The sequence below is a fragment of the Balaenoptera ricei genome, chromosome 18 (genome assembly GCF_028023285.1).
Source record: "Balaenoptera ricei isolate mBalRic1 chromosome 18, mBalRic1.hap2, whole genome shotgun sequence".
NCBI classification, from domain to species: Eukaryota; Metazoa; Chordata; class Mammalia; order Artiodactyla; family Balaenopteridae; genus Balaenoptera; species Balaenoptera ricei.
The window spans coordinates 72,717,704-72,736,980 of record NC_082656.1 but is presented as its reverse complement, the minus strand read 5'-3'; the positions used below and the strand labels follow the sequence as shown (position 1 = coordinate 72,736,980).

Sequence of the window (19,277 nt, the reverse complement as noted above, 5' to 3'; positions counted from 1 at the left end):
CTGACTGCTGGCAGGATGCCATCATTCTTTGCCATGCAGACCTCTCCACAGGGCTGCTTCAGTACCCTTGTGACATGGCAACTGGCTTCCCCCAGAATGAGTGACCTGAGAGGGAGCAGGATAGAAGTAACGTGTCTCTTATCATCAGCCTTTTGGAGTCACACTCCATCCCGCCACATTCTATTCATTATAAGTGAATCGCTAAGTATAGCCCACACTCTAGAAGGGGGGAATTAAGCTCCATCTCTTGAAGTATAAAATAATTTGTGGCCATATTTTAAAATATCAAAATGGCAATCCTTCCTAACTCATCTATAGTTTCAGTGCAATCTCAAGCAAAATATTAACTGTATTTTTTCTTTTTTGAAGAAAATTATAAGCTGATTTAAAAATGCGTATGGGAAATGGGACCTAATGAAACTTCAAAGCTTTTGCACAGCAAAGGAAACCATAAACAAGACGAAAAGACAACCCTCAGAATGGGAGAAAATATTTGCAAACGAATCAACGGACAAAGGATTAATCTCCAAAATATATAAACAGCTCATTCAGCTCAATATTAAAGAAACAAACACCCCAATCCAAAAATGGGCAGAAGACCTAAACAGACATTTCTCCAAAGAAGACATACAGACGGCCACGAAGCACATGAAAAGATGCTCAACATCACTAATTATTAGAGAAATGCAAATCAAAACTACAATGAGGTATCACCTCACACCAGTTAGAATGGGCATCATCAGAAAATCTACAAACAACAAATGCTGGAGAGGGTGTGGAGAAAAGGGAACCCTCTTGCACTGTTGGTGGGAGTGTAAATTGATACAGCCACTATGGAGAACAATATGGAGGTTCCTTAAAAAACTAAAAATAGAACTACCATATGACCCAGCAATCCCACTACTGGGCACATACCCAGAGAAAACCGTAATTCAAAAAGACACATGCACCCGAATGTTCATTGCAGCACTATTTACAATAGCCAGGTCATGGAAGCAACCTAAATGCCCATCAACAGACGAATGGATAAAGAAGTTGTGGTACATATATACAATGGAATATTACTCAGCCATAAAAAGGAACGAAACTGAGTCATTTGTTGAGACGTGGATGGATCTAGAGACTGTCATACAGAGTGAAGTAAGTCAGAAAGAGAAAAACAAATATCGAATATTAACGCATGTATGTGGAACCTAGAAAAATGGTACAGATGAGCCGGTTTGCAGGGCAGAAGTTGAGACACAGATGTAGAGAACAGACATATGGACGCCAAGGCGGGAAAACTGCGGTGGGGTGGGGATGGTGGTGTGCTGAATTGGGCGATTGGGATTGACATGTATACACTGATGTGTATAAAATTGATGACTAATAAGAACCTGCAGTATAAAAAAAAAATGCGTATGGAAAGTCAATGTTCCTAAAATAGCTTAACCAGTTTTGAAAAAGATGAACAAAGTTGGAGTACTTATGTTACCTGATTTCAAGACTTACCACACGCAAAAGTACTCAAACAGTATGGTACTGGCATGAGAACAAACATATAAATCACTGAGATAGAAAAGAAAGTCAAGAAACAGACCCACACTGGTCAACGGACTTTCAACAAAGGTGTTAAGGTAATACGCAAAGGAGAAAAGAGTCTTTTCAACGTTGATGGAACAATGCTAGATATCTATATGAAAAAAAATATATTTCAACCCTTAACTTCACAAATATTATACTCAAAGTGGATCTTAGACCTAAATGTAACAGCGAAAACTATTCAATTCTAGATGAAAACATAGGACAAAATGTTTGTGACATCAGATTAACAACTATTTCTTAAGATATCAAAGCACAAACTATTTTAAAAATTGAAACACTGAATTAATCAAGTTAAAACTTTTGCTTATTGAAAGTCATAGTTAAGGAAACAAAGAGGCAAGCCACAGACTGGTATAAAATTTTTACACAATGTATCCAACAAAGGGCTTATATCCAGAATATAAAAAGAACTCTTTTAATTTAATTATAATACAAATGTAACCCAACGAAAAAGTGGGTGAAAGATTTGAACAGACACAACACAAAGGAAGATATACAAATGGCTAGGAGTCACAGGAAAAGATGCCCAAATCACTAGTCATTAGAGAAACGCAAATTAAAGCCACAAGATATAATTACACGCCACCTAGAATGACTGAACTTAAAATGACTGACAATGCGAAGTGCTGGCAAGGAGGCGGAGGAATTGGAATGCTCACGTACTGATGGTGGAAATGCAAAATGGCACAGTCACTTTGTAAAATAATATGGTACCATATATTTTTCATATGATAAATTCTAGCAATTCTACTCCTAGGCATTTACCCAAGAGAAGTAAAAACATATGTCCACACATAAATGTGTACACAGATCTTCACAGCAGCATGAAAAAAATGTTTAGGGTGACGGGACTGTTTTCTATCCTGATTGTGGTGGTTACAAAACTGTATACAATGACCAAAGTTCACCAAACTGTACACTTCAAATTGGTAAATTTTATTGCATGTAACACTTTAATGAACAAAAAAGAAAAAAATTTTTCATAAAAAAGTAAATGTGAAGATCTAGAAAGATTAAGACATTTCTGGATATACAATTCTCCTCTTAAACTTTATAAAAGAGGTGGGATTTTCGGAGACTAAAACCAATCTTTAGCAATGAAAAACTTCTGATACCTTAAAAATATTCCAAGCTAACATAAACTAACATAAGACTTTCTGATAATAAGCCATGCTGTTGTTTATAATGAATATATTCAAAATCCCGTGCACTGATTTTTACCATAGTTCTTTACCAGCAGTTAAAATCAAGATATAGGAAAAATATCAACACAATCAGCCGCAAAGAGGAAGGAATACTGGACATTTCTATTTAAAAAAATCAGTTTAAAGAGATAATCAATACTGATTCAAGACTTTCCATCTCCTGATAGGAAAACAATGTAAAGACCCTGTGAGAAAATGCTCTGTGTGGCAACTGCCATGTAATCTACCAGTAATCATCTAAAATGAAAATGTATGTGTGTTTTTCTTGCTAACCTCTTCCTTATCTCCATTTCTTTTTCCTTTGACCAGCAGCAGTACTGACCCAGCTTAATATGTTTTATACTATCCTTTACACTTTCTCAAAGCCATCCTTTACTTCGTTTTCTTGTACGTGACAATGCCAGAAACACAAGACAAAGAGTTTGTTGAAGGTGAGGTTTGAGCTGCATTTTTAATCCATCATATGGAGGACCAGTTAAATATCTTTGATGATATTAGAAAAGAAAGTACAGTACAGCTATAGACCGAATTCTTCATAATAGGGAGAAAGCAGAGGCTGCCAACGGGATAAAGTTTTCTTGGATATTGGTCGGCCCACAAAATTTTTAATGAAGGCTGTAGGAAGTTGCTGTGGATACGCGTCTTTCAGCACCTCTGGGTACTTTTAAAACTTCTTCATGACCAAGACCTCCCTCCAGAATCGTGTCTCCGTTGACGATGATCAGGGCCTCATCTTAGTGGTGTAGTCAAGGGAAGATCTAAGAACAGCTTTGTACCTAAGTGTCTTGTGGTTGAAACAGACATGGATGAGAGCCTTGAAATGTACAGTGGAAGGCACTGAACCCACTGGATCGCCAGAACACCTGGCCTTTGGTCCTGGCTCTATCATCCATCAGCTGTGCAACCTGAACTTCAGCCTCCTCATCTTTCCAAATGGTAAGCCCAGGTTCTCCACCACCGTAGAGAGCATGTCAAGAACCTAGTAAGGTAGTACACGTTGACAGCATCCTAACAATCACAAAGAGTTACAGTGTTTTATTGCACAGAAATAATTATTTTGATAATACTGAATTTTGAAACTCAACAATTAGTTATAGAATAAAGATAAAATGCCAGACATTTTGCTAGGCACTGGGGATTATAAAGAATAATGTATAGTTTCTAAACTGAAAGGGCAGACTCAGAAAAGGCTTCAGAGTCAGAACTTAAATGAATAAGTTTTTTCTAGGAAAAGAAGGCATCTAAGGGTGAAGGAATGGATATAGTTGGAAGAAACTGCATATGGTTATGCAAAGCCACCTCTTAAGAGCACAGACACTAAAGCTCCAGTACCTGCATTTGAAGGTTGTCTCCACTACTTATCAGTTATTCTTGGCAAATAACTTAAGTTCTCTGTGCCTCAGTTTCTTCATCTATAAAACAGGGACAACAGTTCCTACATCATCAGGTTTTCAGGAGGACTAATTAAATAATATTTGTGAACTGCTTAGAAAAGAGCTGTATTAGTCTGCTTTCTCTAGGTTATACTGTGGTAACAAATTATCCCAAATTTCAGTAGCTTATAACAAAGGTTTATTCTTCACTCATCTTATATGTTGGCCACAGCCCTGATCCGTGTGTCTTCTTCATTCTGGGGTCTGGGCTGAAGGAGCATCTTCTATCTGTCACATGCTTTTCTCATGACAAAAGCAACAGAGCAATGGCAGAACCACACAATAGTTCTTAAAACTTCTGCTTGTGAAGCATTCATCACTTCTGCTCATGGTCCAGTGGCTCATGTAAGTCACAGAGTAGAGTCTGGTGTTAACAGGGCATGAAGAGGCAGGCCCTGCAGGGAGGGGCCCGTAGAAATGGGCAGCAGATATTCTCAACAAACAAAACAGTTGAACAAACAATATAATCTACCACAAGTGCCTGGTACATAGTAAGTGCCATGTGTTTGTTCAAGAAAAATAAGTGATGGCACAGAATCCCGAGACAGCATGAGATGTCGGGAAGAGTAAGATGCTCAGTGTCCCTGGAGCACAGGGTCCACAGGGCTGAGAGAGGGACCTGAGGAGGCCTAATTTTGAAAGCCTCTGAAAGGTTTTTGCCTAAAAAAAGGTAAGTTAGTAAGAGGCAAGTTACAGTAATGAAAATTTTATAGCTATATTTTATGAGGCACTTCTCTGACAGTTTTATCAAGACATTGGCATGATTTCATCTGTTCTGCACTGAACATTTAAAAGTCTACTAATCACTCCCTGTGTAACACTTGTCTAATAAGACATTCTGTCAGCCCTGGACTGAGTTGTAATTGTCATGACAAGGCAGAGGACAGAAGGTTTCAGGACAGGGGAAGGGGGCACAGAGAGGAAGGGAGGGAAAATGGGGGGAGAGAGAAGGTATGAGTGAATCAATGAAAGAGAGAGAGAGAGTTGTACAATGGACTGATAAGCACTTAATTTGGTGTTGGGATTGTAAATACTGTGTTATATAAGAAGGTGAAAGCACCCTCTAAATACGGCTGTTTCTTAAGGATTCACTGTCATCTTCTACTTCTACCCTAGGTTCTTTCACAAGCCCAATCCACCTCACAGCTCTAACCAGCCTTGACTTCCCTCTGCAGCTTCTGTCCTCATTTTCTTTTTCTTTTTATAAATTTATTTATTTATTTTTGGCTGCGTTGGGTCTTTGTTGCTGCGCACGGGCTTTCTCTAGTCGCGGTGAGCGGGGGCTACTCTTTGTTGCGGTGCGTGGGTTTCTCATTGCGGTGGCTTCTCTTGTTGTGGAGCACGGGCTCTAGGTGTGCGGGCTTCAGTAGTTGTGGCGCGTGGGCTCAGTAGTTGTGGCCCACAGGCTCTAGAGCACAGGCTCAGTAGTTGTGGCGCACGGGCTTAGCTGCTCCGAGGCATGTGGGATCTTCCTGGAGCAGGGCTCGAACCTGTGTCCCCTGCGTTGGCAGGCGGATTCTTAACCACTGCGCCACCAGGGAAGCCCTGTCCTCATTTTCAATGAACTGCTAGAAAATCATCTCAGTCCCTAAAGTGCAACTGAAAACCTTGGGCATCAGATGAGTTACCTGACCTGCTATACTGTACCCTTCTTTTGGTGAATTGGGAAAAGAAATCTAAGGGAAGCAAGAATAAGGAAGAAGAAAAGGAAGCATGAAGAGCAGAGAAAGACATGAAAAGCAGGGCAAGGCTCAGAGGACCCAACTCCCCATCCTCATTCACCCGAGACGCAGGTCAGGGCTCGAAAACTTACTCCAAAGAAGTTCTGATTTCCATAGTAGATAATGCTAGTTCCATAAGCTTTCTCCTTAATGATATACCATGACTTGGAAAGCCCATCAACATAAGGTTCTGTTTGATGCTTTTTCTTTTACAGTTACCGTAAGACAATGTTTTATTTTTTGTCTTTAAAACTTTTGTTGGAGGAAGAGAGACAGACAAATCACAGCCCACAAATGAGCCATCCTGACTCCTTCAAGGTTGCTCAACTCTCTCCTTCCCCCCTTCTTTGACTTACAAACCCTAATAAGACTTCTATAATCTTGCACCATCGTGAAGTTTTTTGTTTGAAAAGCTTTAAAGATCCTCACTGCCTACAGATAAAAATACAAACTCAGACCACATCCAAAGTCCTAACGAATCTGGTGTGAATCTACGTTTCTAATCTTGTTACTGGGTAGGACAGATTTTCTTTCACACTAAGGTTGCTTGATCACAAGATAATCAAAGTCTGACATACTGTACAGAACAGGTAACAAACACAGGAAATGACTAGATCGTAAATGGACAGGTTGATGGGGAGAAGCCTGGAGTCTGAGAAGTACAGGCCTGTCTGTTCATCTGCTGCGAAACAGCTTGAAAGAGGACCAAATGATGATAAATATGTGAACTGTAAAAAGAGAAAAACTGGCAAAAGCAGGCTCCTTCTATTTTAATCACGCTAGAGTCAGCTCAGGCCCGAGACTTCAGCTTTTGAGAATTAGGGCACATCCCAGGGGTAGTGACTCATAACTATGATTCATAAGATGGCAGAAAATGAAGAAGTGCAAGGATACGGATGGCCCAAAGACTTTCTGCAGAACCACAAAAGAACTTAAATAAAGTTCGATAAGAAAGCAACGTTTTCTTTAAGGAAAAAAAAGTATTAATGTGTAACAAGACTGAAGGAACTGTGAATATATAGAGTGGCCTCAATTTTTGAAGGTCTCTCACCAAAGACGTGAAGAAGAGTAGTTAGACATGAGGTGGGAATATGATCAAAGTAGGTGTATAGTAACATTTTGAAGCACTCACTTACACTGAAATATTTCACTTGGCTACTATAGCCAAGCTTTCCAATTACAATTTTGCAAACTTTCATGAAAACAGTCGTATTTTAGATATTAAATGTTGGTGTTGGGACTTCCCTGGTGGTGCAGTGGTTAAGAATCCGCCTGCCAATGCAGGGGACACGGGTTCGACCCCTGGTCCGGGAAGATCTCACATGCCGCGGAGCAACTAAGCCCATGCACCACAACTACTGAGCCTGCGCTCTAGAGCCCGCGAGCCACAACTACTGAAGCCCACGCGCCTAGAGCCTGTGCTCTGCAACAAGAGAAGCCACCGCAACAAAGAGCAGCCCCTGCTCACCACAACTAGAGAAAGCCTGTGCGCAGCAACGAAGACCCAACGCAGCCAAAAAAAAAAAAAAAAGTTGGTGTTAAAAGCCAGAATTGTCAAAGGAAGAACAACGCAACATTAAAACATGTATCAGTGGTACATGTGAATACAGTTAAGTCCCCTACATACAAACAAGTTCCGTTCATAAATCCAATTTGTTTGTAAGTCCAACAAAATTAGCCTAGGTACCCAACTAACACAATCGGCTATACAGTACTGTACTGTAATAGGTTTATAATACTCTTCACACAAATAATATATGAAAAACAAACACAAAAAATAAAGAAAACATTTTTAGTCTTACAGTACAGTACCTTGAAAAGTACAGTAGTACCGTACAACAGCTGGCATCCAGGCGCTGGCATCGAGCGAACAGGCAAGTAGCAGCTACATCACCGCTGCTTTTATGCTTGCTTCCTGACATCCTGGGCTTGAAATAAAGATTCTGTACTACTGTACAGATACTGTATAGAGTACGGTATTGTACTCTATACAGTACCGTACAGTAAAGTACACAAAAACACAACCACATGTAGAGGATGCACGCACGTGACAATGTACGCCAGACACGTGAACTAACTTGACTGGACATGCGAGCGCGCACTGCCATCTTTGAAAGTTCGCAACTTGAAGGTTCGTATGTAGGGGACTTACTGCAATCTTAATCTTTACGTAAAACCGAATGACCCTTAACCTTTCTGGCAGCAGCTGGAATCCCTGAGGGATCACAAAACAGAACTGTGGAGAGACAGCTATCCTAGTCAAATTAACTCATTATTGCTCCTCATAAGCTAAACACACTTCCCCAACCCCCCTCCACCCAGGAAAAATATTTAGTCCTTATTCTCTTCTGTGACATCACTGAAGACACAAAGTGCACTCCCACCTAGCAAAATACTGTCCTGATGTAATTTATCTCCTCCTCCTCTTTTAGTCAGCGGGATATTTTTAAGCTCAGTATTCAGAAACATTTCTAATCATGAAAGAATGGGTGACACAAGGAGAGAGAAAAACCAGCCTAAGCAAAATAAATCCACCAATAACTAAATAAAATAAACCCAAAGTTGGCAGCTTTTCAGAGGGCATGAGTAAAGGTTTTGGTTTCTATGACAGCAGATAACACATGACTTAGGTTTATACAAATGTCTTTTTATTAAAAAAAGCTCTTTCTCTTAAAAACACAGATTGAAATAAAATTACTTCCTTACTACATATAGTATGTTAGGAGAACTACTGGTTTCAGAGCTAAAAGGTGATTATTTTATCAACAGGTTTTCTAACATTCCTCCAAAACACTGAAAACCATCTGTGCATTTCTTTCTGGTAGTAAAAATTTTATTTTCTTTTTAGTATTTTATTTAGCATAAAAACAACCCCCCCCCACACACAAAAACAAAAAAGGGAAGTTGCCTGATAAATATGGGGAGAGAAGTCAGGTTGAGCAAGAGACATCTGGGACAAGCTGTGGCTTTGTGAATCTCAGATCTCGATCCCTCAATCAGTGGTGTGTAAACCAAACATTCACAAATAATTTTAATATCCTCCTTTATAATTATCCTTATCTAAAGTATACCATATTATATTAAATATTTCATAACAAAAGTATGATTTTTCTGTAAAAAGTCAGAAACAAAATATTCATTAAATTCAAAACAAGCACTAACATCTATGGTATAGCATGAAGGAAAACTGGTGTAATTATCCCTGATATTAACATCTTAAGTAAACATAGTATCATCTAACTATGGTGGAATAATAATAAAGAACAAGGCTGATATGAAGATTTATCAGACTTGTGTAATGGTAGGAGGTCAGTAATATTAGTTGAATTAGTTACTATAAAGTGAAGATTCAATTGGCTCAAAGGTGTTTACTAATAGTGGGATTATTCAAATGCTAGCTACATTCATCTGGGGATTATATTTCAAATACTGAGCAATTCTATTCACTCTTCTGAAACCAGGAATTTTAGTGTTAAAAATTTGTTAAACTTCTGATTCCTTTAAAAAATTAAATCAAGCACCTTACCACCTGTTAAGCATCTGTACGAGAAAAGACTGATCACAACACACATACTTTAGATTTTAAAAAGACTAGAAAGAGATGAAAAATGCAACCTCCAATTCTAGAGCACTGAATGTCACAAAGTGAAACTTTCTGAGGTGACAGCAAGAACTTATTTTAAAACCAGGAATCTGAAAACAGAATAAAGAAAGAAAATGGGATGCCTTAAAACAAATGAGTCACATAATGAGTTATTAAAGAGGGGTTCAGATAATGTGAGCAAATCAATTAACAGTAAACTAACACAATGAAATGTAACACAATAAGGTACTTTTCAAATTTTTGAATGCTTTAGGAAAATATCCAAAAAAGGGCTCAAGATTATCACTGCTAAGAGAAACAGAACGTTATCATGAACAAAGGAGTGAATTCTCATGCTGCTTTCATTATGAAAGCAGTGAACTATCTATTGTCTGCAGGCTGGTTAAGTACCTGCCAATCAAGCTGGCAGTTCAAGTGGGGATGAGATTAGACTGGGCAGAGCCTGGCCACTGTGCCCCACAGGATTAGTATGACCCCAGGCTGTCCTTTAAATCACTACAAGTCTTAAGAATACCAGGTGGCTCAGATGGCTTGAAGACCCCACAATGGAGTTCAGCTCTGTGGTCCTGAAGCAAATCTGGGCATCTGAGAAAAATGTTTAGGGAGGGGGAAACAAAGTGACTTCAATCCCCAGAATTCTGGCTGGATGTTGTGAGGAGTGAAGGATTAAGTTGTATATGAAAAGAATAAACATAGAAAAGAAATAAAACAGAGAGCATAAAGGAAGGAAAGAAGTGAGCAGGCTTAAAGTAATGATCCAGTGTCTCAAAATACCATTCACCCAGGAAACAAGAAGAAGTAGTGATAACTTACTTAAAATGTCTGCAGTGGAATGCAGTTATTTCCAAATCCTTTCCCTTTGATGTTATACATGTTACTATAAATCCAGTCTGCAATTTTCTTAGTCTTTTCCAAGAAAGAAATTGAAAACTATATTTCACATATACTAGTTATAAACTTATTTTTAGATAAATTTGGGAGTGCAAATTTAAGCCATGGATGAAAAATAAAGCTCAATTTTATGCTTTAGATTCATTTTCAATACCTCATAGAGTTTATTAAAATAAACTTATATGCTTATTAAAGTAAAATAAAATAAAAAATAAAATACAGCAGGGTGGGGATGGGGGAGATGAAGGCGGTCTGGCACACAGATGAGATGCCGCCCTCTTCCTTCTCTGGCCACACACCCTGATGAATCTCCCATCAGCTCCAATCCACCTGACTTTCCACTTAACCTTATTTTTCCCCTTGCATGACCATGTCTCTTTCCAAAACAAGCAGCATATCTCTCACTAATTTTGGTAAATCCAACTTCTTCATTTTCTTTTTCTGCCATTTTGTCCTACTATGAGTTCAACTACTAAGTAATTTAAAAATAACACTGACAAACTCAGCTAAAACTTTCATTAAAATTACCTTGAAAACTGAGACAAACTGGCTTCTTTCATCTCAATTATCCATGCAACTGGCTTTTTCATCACTAAGGAAGTAGCTTTGAGATGCAATCTGACACCTGAAGACAACTGAATATGACCCATAATCTAAATATGACATTTTTCCTAAAGTTTGTTCAGAAAAGAGGGGGAATTGGGTGAGGGGGGAATCACACTTACAAGTCCACTTATGGCTACAATCCAGATGTAGGAACCAGAGGTGAAAAGCTATAAAAGAAAAAAAAAGGCAACTAAAAATGAAATTCAACTGCCAATCACAGCATATTTATTTTTACATAACTACAGCCATAACCATTTATGTTGTCTTAATTATACATATCTTAATATAAACAAATAGAAAATTAATAAATATCAATTCTGTTATATAAAAGAAAACAACATAATTAATTTTTCTTTTCTTTTCTTTCTTTTTTTTTTATACCAAGACCTAACTCAGCTTTTCAATAGCCTAAAACAGATTGGTTGAACCCAGCCCACTCCCGTGCAAAGAAAAATAAGTGAAATTCAAGCATATTCTTATTTACAAATGGACATTAATTGGCTTAAAGTAAAATACTATATAGAAAGAAATGATTAGCATTAACAACATACAAAATATGTAGTCACCATCCAATGCTTGGTGTTAAGGAATGACATGTAATATTAGTTTATATAATTCTCTCATTTCAATTTCTTGTTATTGCTACTCTAGTTTTAGATGGAAGACATCTGCCAGCATACAGGTCCATGTCCAATGCTGCTCTGCTTAACTGCTGATACTCTCATTCCAGTTTACCCAAGAAAGAGCAAACTAAGTAATGGTATCAAAGTTCATTAATGGCAAAAGCAGTTAGAATTGGGTCTCATGAAACCTCTCCCTTTGTTTTCCAAATCATTTACATCCAAGGGTGTGCTCAGCGTTTAAAAAAAAAAAAGTCACAAGACATCTCAAAGTGTTCCTGCAAGAAAGAAAAGATATGTAGCCTAATAACAGGATATTATTGGGATGATTGGTGAAATTTGAATAAGATAAAAATTTGAATAAGATTGTATCAATGTTAATTTCCCAATTTTGTTAACTGAACAATGGTTACGTAAGAGAATGCCCTTGTTTATAGGAAATATACACTGAAATATTTAGGGAATAAAATAAAGTCACATATATAGATTAAAAAAATAAGACTTGTAGCTTAGCGTTTGTTCACATTTAGATCTTTAGATGGGGAGTTTAAGCACTTCTGCTCGTAGAGAAAGAAGCGGGTTCACTGCTGACACTGTGCTACAGGAAAACCTCAAAGTGGTGCCCATTTATCAAGGATACATAGAAAAAAAGATACACAGAAAGAAGACAAAGGTAAGAGATGACAAAGCACAAGTAAAAAAAGAATCTGACCAGCTGTGCTCTTGTGTTAGCTAATGTGGAAATGAGCACTGGCTACAACTTCAAATTTAATCCCTTGATCTAAAATTTAATCCTTTGATCTAGCGTGGATGCTTGATCAGTGTGAATGACTGATAATAACAAGGATGAGAATGATGTGGAAAAATATTTTTCTGTAGTCTTCTTCTAAAAGTTTAGAGAACAATAAAACAGCTAACACTTTCACAGCACTTGCTGTACGCTTTCTCTCACAGATGGGCTCCTTGAGGGCAGGCGCCACATCTCATGCTTCATTTTATCCTCCGCAGCCCCCAGCACCGGGCATTACATGACTGGCTCTTGGGCCATGTGTACTTAAATGACCCTTCACAAATATTGCTGCTCTCCTGATAATGATTAAAGTCATTCATTCACTCATCCATTCATCCGTCAAACGTCCCTGGTTTTAAGAAGTTGTTGAGTAAGAGACAGAGGCACAGAAACATGTGCGAAGGTCCAGAGGGGAGGGATGGAAGGAGAGAACAGAAGTTTTGGGAACAAAAGGTTCACGCTCATGTCAAGGTGGGGAGGGGTGGGGGCTGACATGGGACAGGCAAGAAGAAACCCTGGATGCCACTCATGCTAAGGACTTCAGATTTTATCAAGAAGCCAGGGGCATCTCCACCTCTACTTTCTGACACCAACTTCTACTTCACCAACAAAACAAAACAAAACAAAACAAAAAAAACAACCCACTCACAATCTCAGAAAAACCAAAGGTGGCAGCCATAGAGACACAAGTGATTAATTAATAATAGGAACCAATTGACTTAGTTCTTATTATCTGTTCAGATTACCCTAAAAACTCAATGCTATAATCTCTAATCCTTCAAATGACCCTGTAAGATAGATATCGTTGTCCCCACTTTACAGATGAGCAAATGGGGGATCAGAAAAAGTGACAGAGAAAGAAAATAATTACCAGAGCAACTAATTAAACCAAAGTCTACGTGGCTCTAAAGACCTTCCACAATGCTCCACTGAATTCCTACTCCATAATAAATAAAACAATGTTTTTCACCCTCAAAGATGCTCTATAACTAGAGTCAACAGTGAAGCTTAGACGCTTCCATAACTTGACCCAAGTCTCAAGGTAGTGTGTGCCATGTCAGAACTGGAACTTGGGTCTCCTGCCCCCCATCCAGGGTGCTCTTCTACCGTTGCATTCTGCTTTCTGTTGTAACATCTTAAAAAAGAATTAAACGTGCCACAGCAAATCCTAGTAATAAGAGTCAAATGCGGAAATGCGCTATTAGGTTATATGAGTATTGGGGAGGATAAGGGAGAGTGTAACGCTGTATAGGTTGAGAGATGAAGAATAAACACTTTTCATGAGAAACGGCTGTAAAGTGGTTAGGAAACACCCACCCCAGATGAGCCACTGCTAACACAGGACAGCAGACTAGAGAAGTTAGAGGAAACGCTGAAGGTTAAAAGGGGAGGGAGCAGGGCATTCTACGGTGACACTGGTATCCGGTTCCACGTGCGTGGGGTAAGGAATGTTATGAGCATAATGGTGGATCAAAAGGCCAAGCTACACATGGTACCACAGGAAACAGCAGAGTAAAAGTTTACATCAAAAGGTGTGAGAGTGAAAGAAAAGTGACAGGTACTACAGGTTGAAAACTGAAAATCACATGTATCTTCTATTACTGGGCCGGGGACCCAGGAGAGAGCAATCAATATTCATTGAATATTGGTGAAGATAATCTTTTTCAATTTAAGTCAAACAGTCAGTCCTCTAATGGCCTTCGTGTCAGACCACCTAGTGGATGGTGAGAGCGCAGTCAAGCCCGTGCGGCGCAGGAGTTACGAAGCTTGCAAAGCGTATCTGGTTCCTGCTTCAGAGCTTTATTTGTGACACTCTGTTCAATAAATTAATTTTGACAGTGGTTCTCCACTTTCCACCTTTTGACTGTTCTCATTTGTTTCCACTTCATACTATGATTTTTAAAAAATACTTAAACGCAACTGTACAATGAAATTAAAATATTTTCCACCGATTCAAATTACAGTGAAAGCTCTTATCAGATTTCTAAAGGCTATGAAAGCATTCTAGTATCTTATATTCCTTGAAGTTCTTGTTCTGTAACACTTCCTTTGAACGTTTGATATAGATCATGAAGCCAAACTTATGGGAAAAAAAACACATTGTTTTCAAGGAGATCAAATGAGAAAAAGACCGAAAAAAAAAAAAAAAAAGAGAGAGAGATCTGGTTAAAGAAACATGAACATAAAAATGCATACTGTACCTGTAGTCCCAATATATAAATCAGTGTCTTGTTTGTGATGGACAACGGGCCCAGAATATGTGCCACCTGGACTCTCGGGATGGAGCAGTAAAATGGTACAAACAGAGCAAACACAGGTGCCAGGCTATGCAAACAAACAAACAAATAAAATCACTATGGTATAACACTCAATTTAAAATACCAATGGTAAATGTATATCTGAAGTAACACTGCTTATCATTTTATTTCAGTCTGAAAGCATGGTCTTAGATACGCAAGTTGGTTTCTATACGTACATCACATCCAAAATAATTTGTACATATATATAACATTTTATGAGGCCTCTAATTATCTAACCCTTGTCGACCCTCCCAAAACTACTGCAAAGAGGCGGTTCAGCATCTACTAATGAACTGTCAGCACTGTGAGAAAATCTAAAGTTGATGCTGTGTGTTCTTCTCACGAATGACCTGAAATCTGATGAAAGAGATTAGATGAACCAAAAGCAAGAAACATTACAATTCATCACACAGTCAAATCCAAAATCTTCATCTCAGACATCGTCCAATCACATTTCACTCCAGCACTTGACATGGCTCGCCGCTCCTGTCCTCCCTTCCTCAAATTCCTTCCTGCTTTTGTCTTAAACCCTGTTTCTTGCTGGTCTGCCCATGTGTCTCCCACCACTCTTCTCCTACCCTCTCCAGGGTTCCATTATAGTCTTTTCTTCTTGCTCCAGTCTCTCTTGGTATAATCCTAAGCCCTTCTGTGGCTTCAACTAAAAAAATGAAGTGAGTCCCCAAACTGTCTGGCTGTCCCCTCACCTTGGCTATGAAACTCGATTTGATACCTTCGACTTGACATATTCAAAAGTCACAAACGTCTTTCTACTTAAAGTCTTGTTTCTCTCTAATCCATCTGCTAACACTGCCAACAGTATTGTCTTCCCCAAACACAACTCTGATCATGTCACACCCTTGTTTAAAACCCTTCCTTCCACAGGCTGCCAGTATCCAAAGAGGAAATTCAAACATCAGCACGAATGAGCAAAGTCCTGCGATTCTTTCTTACCAGGGTGGTTTCTTGCAACCGTCCTCCTCTCCCTTCCCCTGATCTGGCCCATCTCCTCTCACCCCCTCCCCGCCCAGATGCTCCCTGGGCACCTTAGGCTCTGATGACTATTCACTGACACAAGTTATTCTTTCAACACAAAGTGTCCGTTGCACTTTTCTGCTCAGGAAACTTACACTTACGGTGTGTGACAGAGCTCAACTCTTCCCAGAGATCCCTCCACCCTCCTGCTGGTTAGCTGCTCTCCTTCACCCTCACAGCTACCCCAGTGTCACTGTTTGAGTGAGTCTGTGTGAGACGCAGTGGGCCAGGCACAGCAGCTCCGTCCACATCTCTAAGTAAGAAGCAGTCCTGAACCTCAAGGAACTAGAGCTCCAGGACGGCGAACTCACATTCCTACGAGGGCGAGGTGGGAGACGTGAATGAGGCATGTGGTTTGGACACACACTGAACACCCATTCTTCATTAAACTCACGGCTTAATTTAATTAGTCTTTTATTTTCTCATGTTTTGGATAAGTGGCATCGTACAAAGAACGACTGCTTTTACCATAAGAAAAATGCAAGAAATATTTTTCACTTCCACAAAGAAATGTTCTCACTATCATTTCTGTGGAAAGAACAGGTCCCTCACGTGCATTTTCCCATCTTCGATAGAGAATGTATTATTAAAAAAATCATTCACTGTCCTCTTGATTCTATTAAAAACAAAACCAAACCAAACACATGTTGAAGACGTGATAAATGGCAGCATCATCTACAGGCAGCTATAAGAAGGTAGTAAATGCTAGAAGAGGGAAAACCCCAACCAGTGAACAGCTGAGTGCCAGGCCCTGGTCAGGACTGGAGACCCGAAGGCGGGTAAGATGCAGCCTCCCGCGTAAGGAGGTCTCGTAAGGAGACGGCAGGGACAGGGCAGCAGAGGTCTGCAGACAGCTGGGCGGGCGGGTCTGGAATGCTTCACTCCTCTGGCCCTCCTCCTGGGCTGAATACATCCCAAGGCAGGGAACGAGATACATCCTCGTGGTTATCCCAGCATTGGACCCAGTGCTTGGCACAGGAGAAAAGCTCATTAAATGTGGGGCAATGAAACAATTCTTATTCTTGAACAGCTGTATGATCTACATCTTAACTAACTACATAGGGTTTTAAAAAAAATCTCCCATTAGATTATTCATTTTATGAGAAAGCACCACGTTCTATTTAGTGTTGCATCCCCCTAGTGCCTAATGCGGACACTTACCCGTAATCGACCGGCAACATTTGTTAGATTAAAAAAAAAAAATTAACGAAAGCAATTTTAACAGAGGGTTATTTAAATTGTCATTCTAAATATCAATACTACACACAAACACAGCTGATGAAGCAGCCGTGCATTCTTTTCATTAAAAAGAACAAGTTAATCGCTCCTGGGCTTAAAATCCTGCAGTGACACACCGCCAGCCAAGAGTAAAAGCCAAAGTCATGACAGACACGCACAAGGCCCTGCGTCCCCCACCCCGACCTGCCTTCTACTCCGTAGACTCCCCCTACTCGCTCTCACTGCTCCCCGGACACTGGGCCGGGCACACGGTGCCCCAGGGCGCGTGCCGCTGCTTCCCCCTCTCCTGGCCATCTTCCCACAGACAAGTGCATCACTCACTCCCTTACACCCTTCAGGTCTTCACTCAAATGGCACCTTCTCCAATAAGCCCTCCCTGACCACCCCGCTCCAAACTGTAGCCCGCGCCCACCTCATAGCCCCACCCCTACTCTGCCTTCTCTCTTTCCTCCCCCCACAGCACCAATAACCTCCTAATTTACTACGCGGCTTATTTACCATCTGTCTCCATGACTAGGATGGAAACTCCACGAAGGCAGGGATCTCTGTCAGTCTGTTTGCTGCTTTACCTCCACTCTCTAGAACCACACCTGGCACAGGGTAGTTGCTCAGTGAGTACTTGCTGAATCAATGAATTTCTCTTTAAAATGGTAAAACCATACAGCAGAATTTGTCTTTTGTTTTAAAGAGCCCCTTTTCTTGTTTTGTTGTTTTTAATGGGATTAAAACATACAGTTTCATAGATATACTCAAAGTATGGCCTGTTGGTCTCTTGGTAATAATAAGAAAACTCTATTTTGGTTGCACTTGAGTTTCTCACTACAGAACATGTCTTTAGGTACTTAACTTATAGAAGGTCTTCTGTTTACATTTAGCAATAAAGTGTAAAAAATCTGAAGCAGAGTTCTTGCTTGAGGTTACATTCCAATGTAAACTAAGAAATATTTATAGGAATTTTAATGACCCCAGCTCATATCTTATATACCAAGAGAAGAAGTTTCAAAATTCCTTAGAAGTTATTCATCACTGTGTAGTTTTAAAGGATGACTAAATACTAAACCACATCTACCCAAAATACAAAAGCATATATTTCAGACCACGGTTACACAGGTTGTTTTGTAGAAAATTTCCATTGCTATTTCTATACACACTGTTTTTAGTCACTGACCAGTTTTTCTCTTTTCCTTATTTTATGACAACATTTGTTCCTTATACTGGCAACAATAACTCAGTTTGACCTTTTCGTACTGTGAACAGCTAACTTCTGGAAGTCCTATCTGGCTTAAGCATATAGGGCTGAAGTTCAGAAAAAGAAGAACACGAGTTATAAAGAATGCATTCACTAACGTCACTAATATTTATTGAGTATCTACTCTATACTCACAACTGTGCTTGAGAGAACAAATAAAATAGTAGAAACTCTCAGTTCAGGTCACAAATGTCCATCTTACCTCTTCTACAGAAAAGGACATGGACTCCACTTTTACAGTACAACTAAAGAAATCCTGGTAACTTTCAACAATAAAAATAAGGTTTGTGAGCTCATGAATTATCTCACACTAAACCTCAACGGCATCTCAGAGGACAATTACCCTATCACCTCTTCTTTATACACCTGACTACTCTAATACCAAAAAAAAGGGGAGATCCAGTTTGCTAGAATATTTACTTTACCTAGATTTCATGATATAACAACGTTTTACTTAATAAAAACTATTTCAAAAACTAAAAACCAAAACCCCACCAGGATGGCTTTTCAACAAATTGAAAAACTTCTTCTCAACAGTGTCTTCTTCAAGGATTCTTCAATCCAAGTTTTAAAGGAACTAGTTCTAGAAGATTTTATCATATTGATCCACCAAATCATAAAATCTCTGTATTTCCCCCTCACAGAATTATTGGACTAGGAATTATCTTGGTGATCATTTAGTTCAATACTTTTATTTTATATAATGGGGTGGAGACCAAAAGAATTTAGGTGAGTTGTAGCTGTTTGACAAGGTTTCTCTACAGACCTTCAGCACTTTAGAGCTTATAAGAACCTAACAAGCCTCTCAATGGAATAACACCACTGAGAGGCTAAAGGTCCTCAGCCACTTTGACAGAATCCTGGAGTGGAAGGGCCTCTGAGGTCACAGGGTTACAAATTCCTACCAAATGATTCAATTCTCTCTACAACATCCCTCAAAATAGTCATCCGGTTTATGCAAGCACCTGAACAAGAGACAACATGCCATTTTCTTATGATCTCA

General features: G+C 39.3%; 1 protein-coding gene across 2 annotated transcripts in view; it reads right to left on the bottom strand.

Annotated features, from left to right (window-relative positions):
* UBAC2 (UBA domain containing 2) overlaps positions 1-19,277 on the bottom strand; it is a 164,891-nt gene that overhangs the window by 51,135 nt on the left and 94,479 nt on the right. For both annotated transcript variants that reach the window (XR_009498771.1, XM_059903104.1), the window contains exons 5-6: positions 14,656-14,779; positions 11,164-11,211 (exon numbers count right to left, since the gene is read on the bottom strand). Coding sequence is in view for 1 of the 2 variants with exons in the window: in XM_059903104.1 (XP_059759087.1) it covers positions 11,164-11,211; positions 14,656-14,779 (172 nt within the window). In the remaining variant the exon portion in view is untranslated. The remainder of the gene's footprint in view (positions 1-11,163; positions 11,212-14,655; positions 14,780-19,277) is intronic.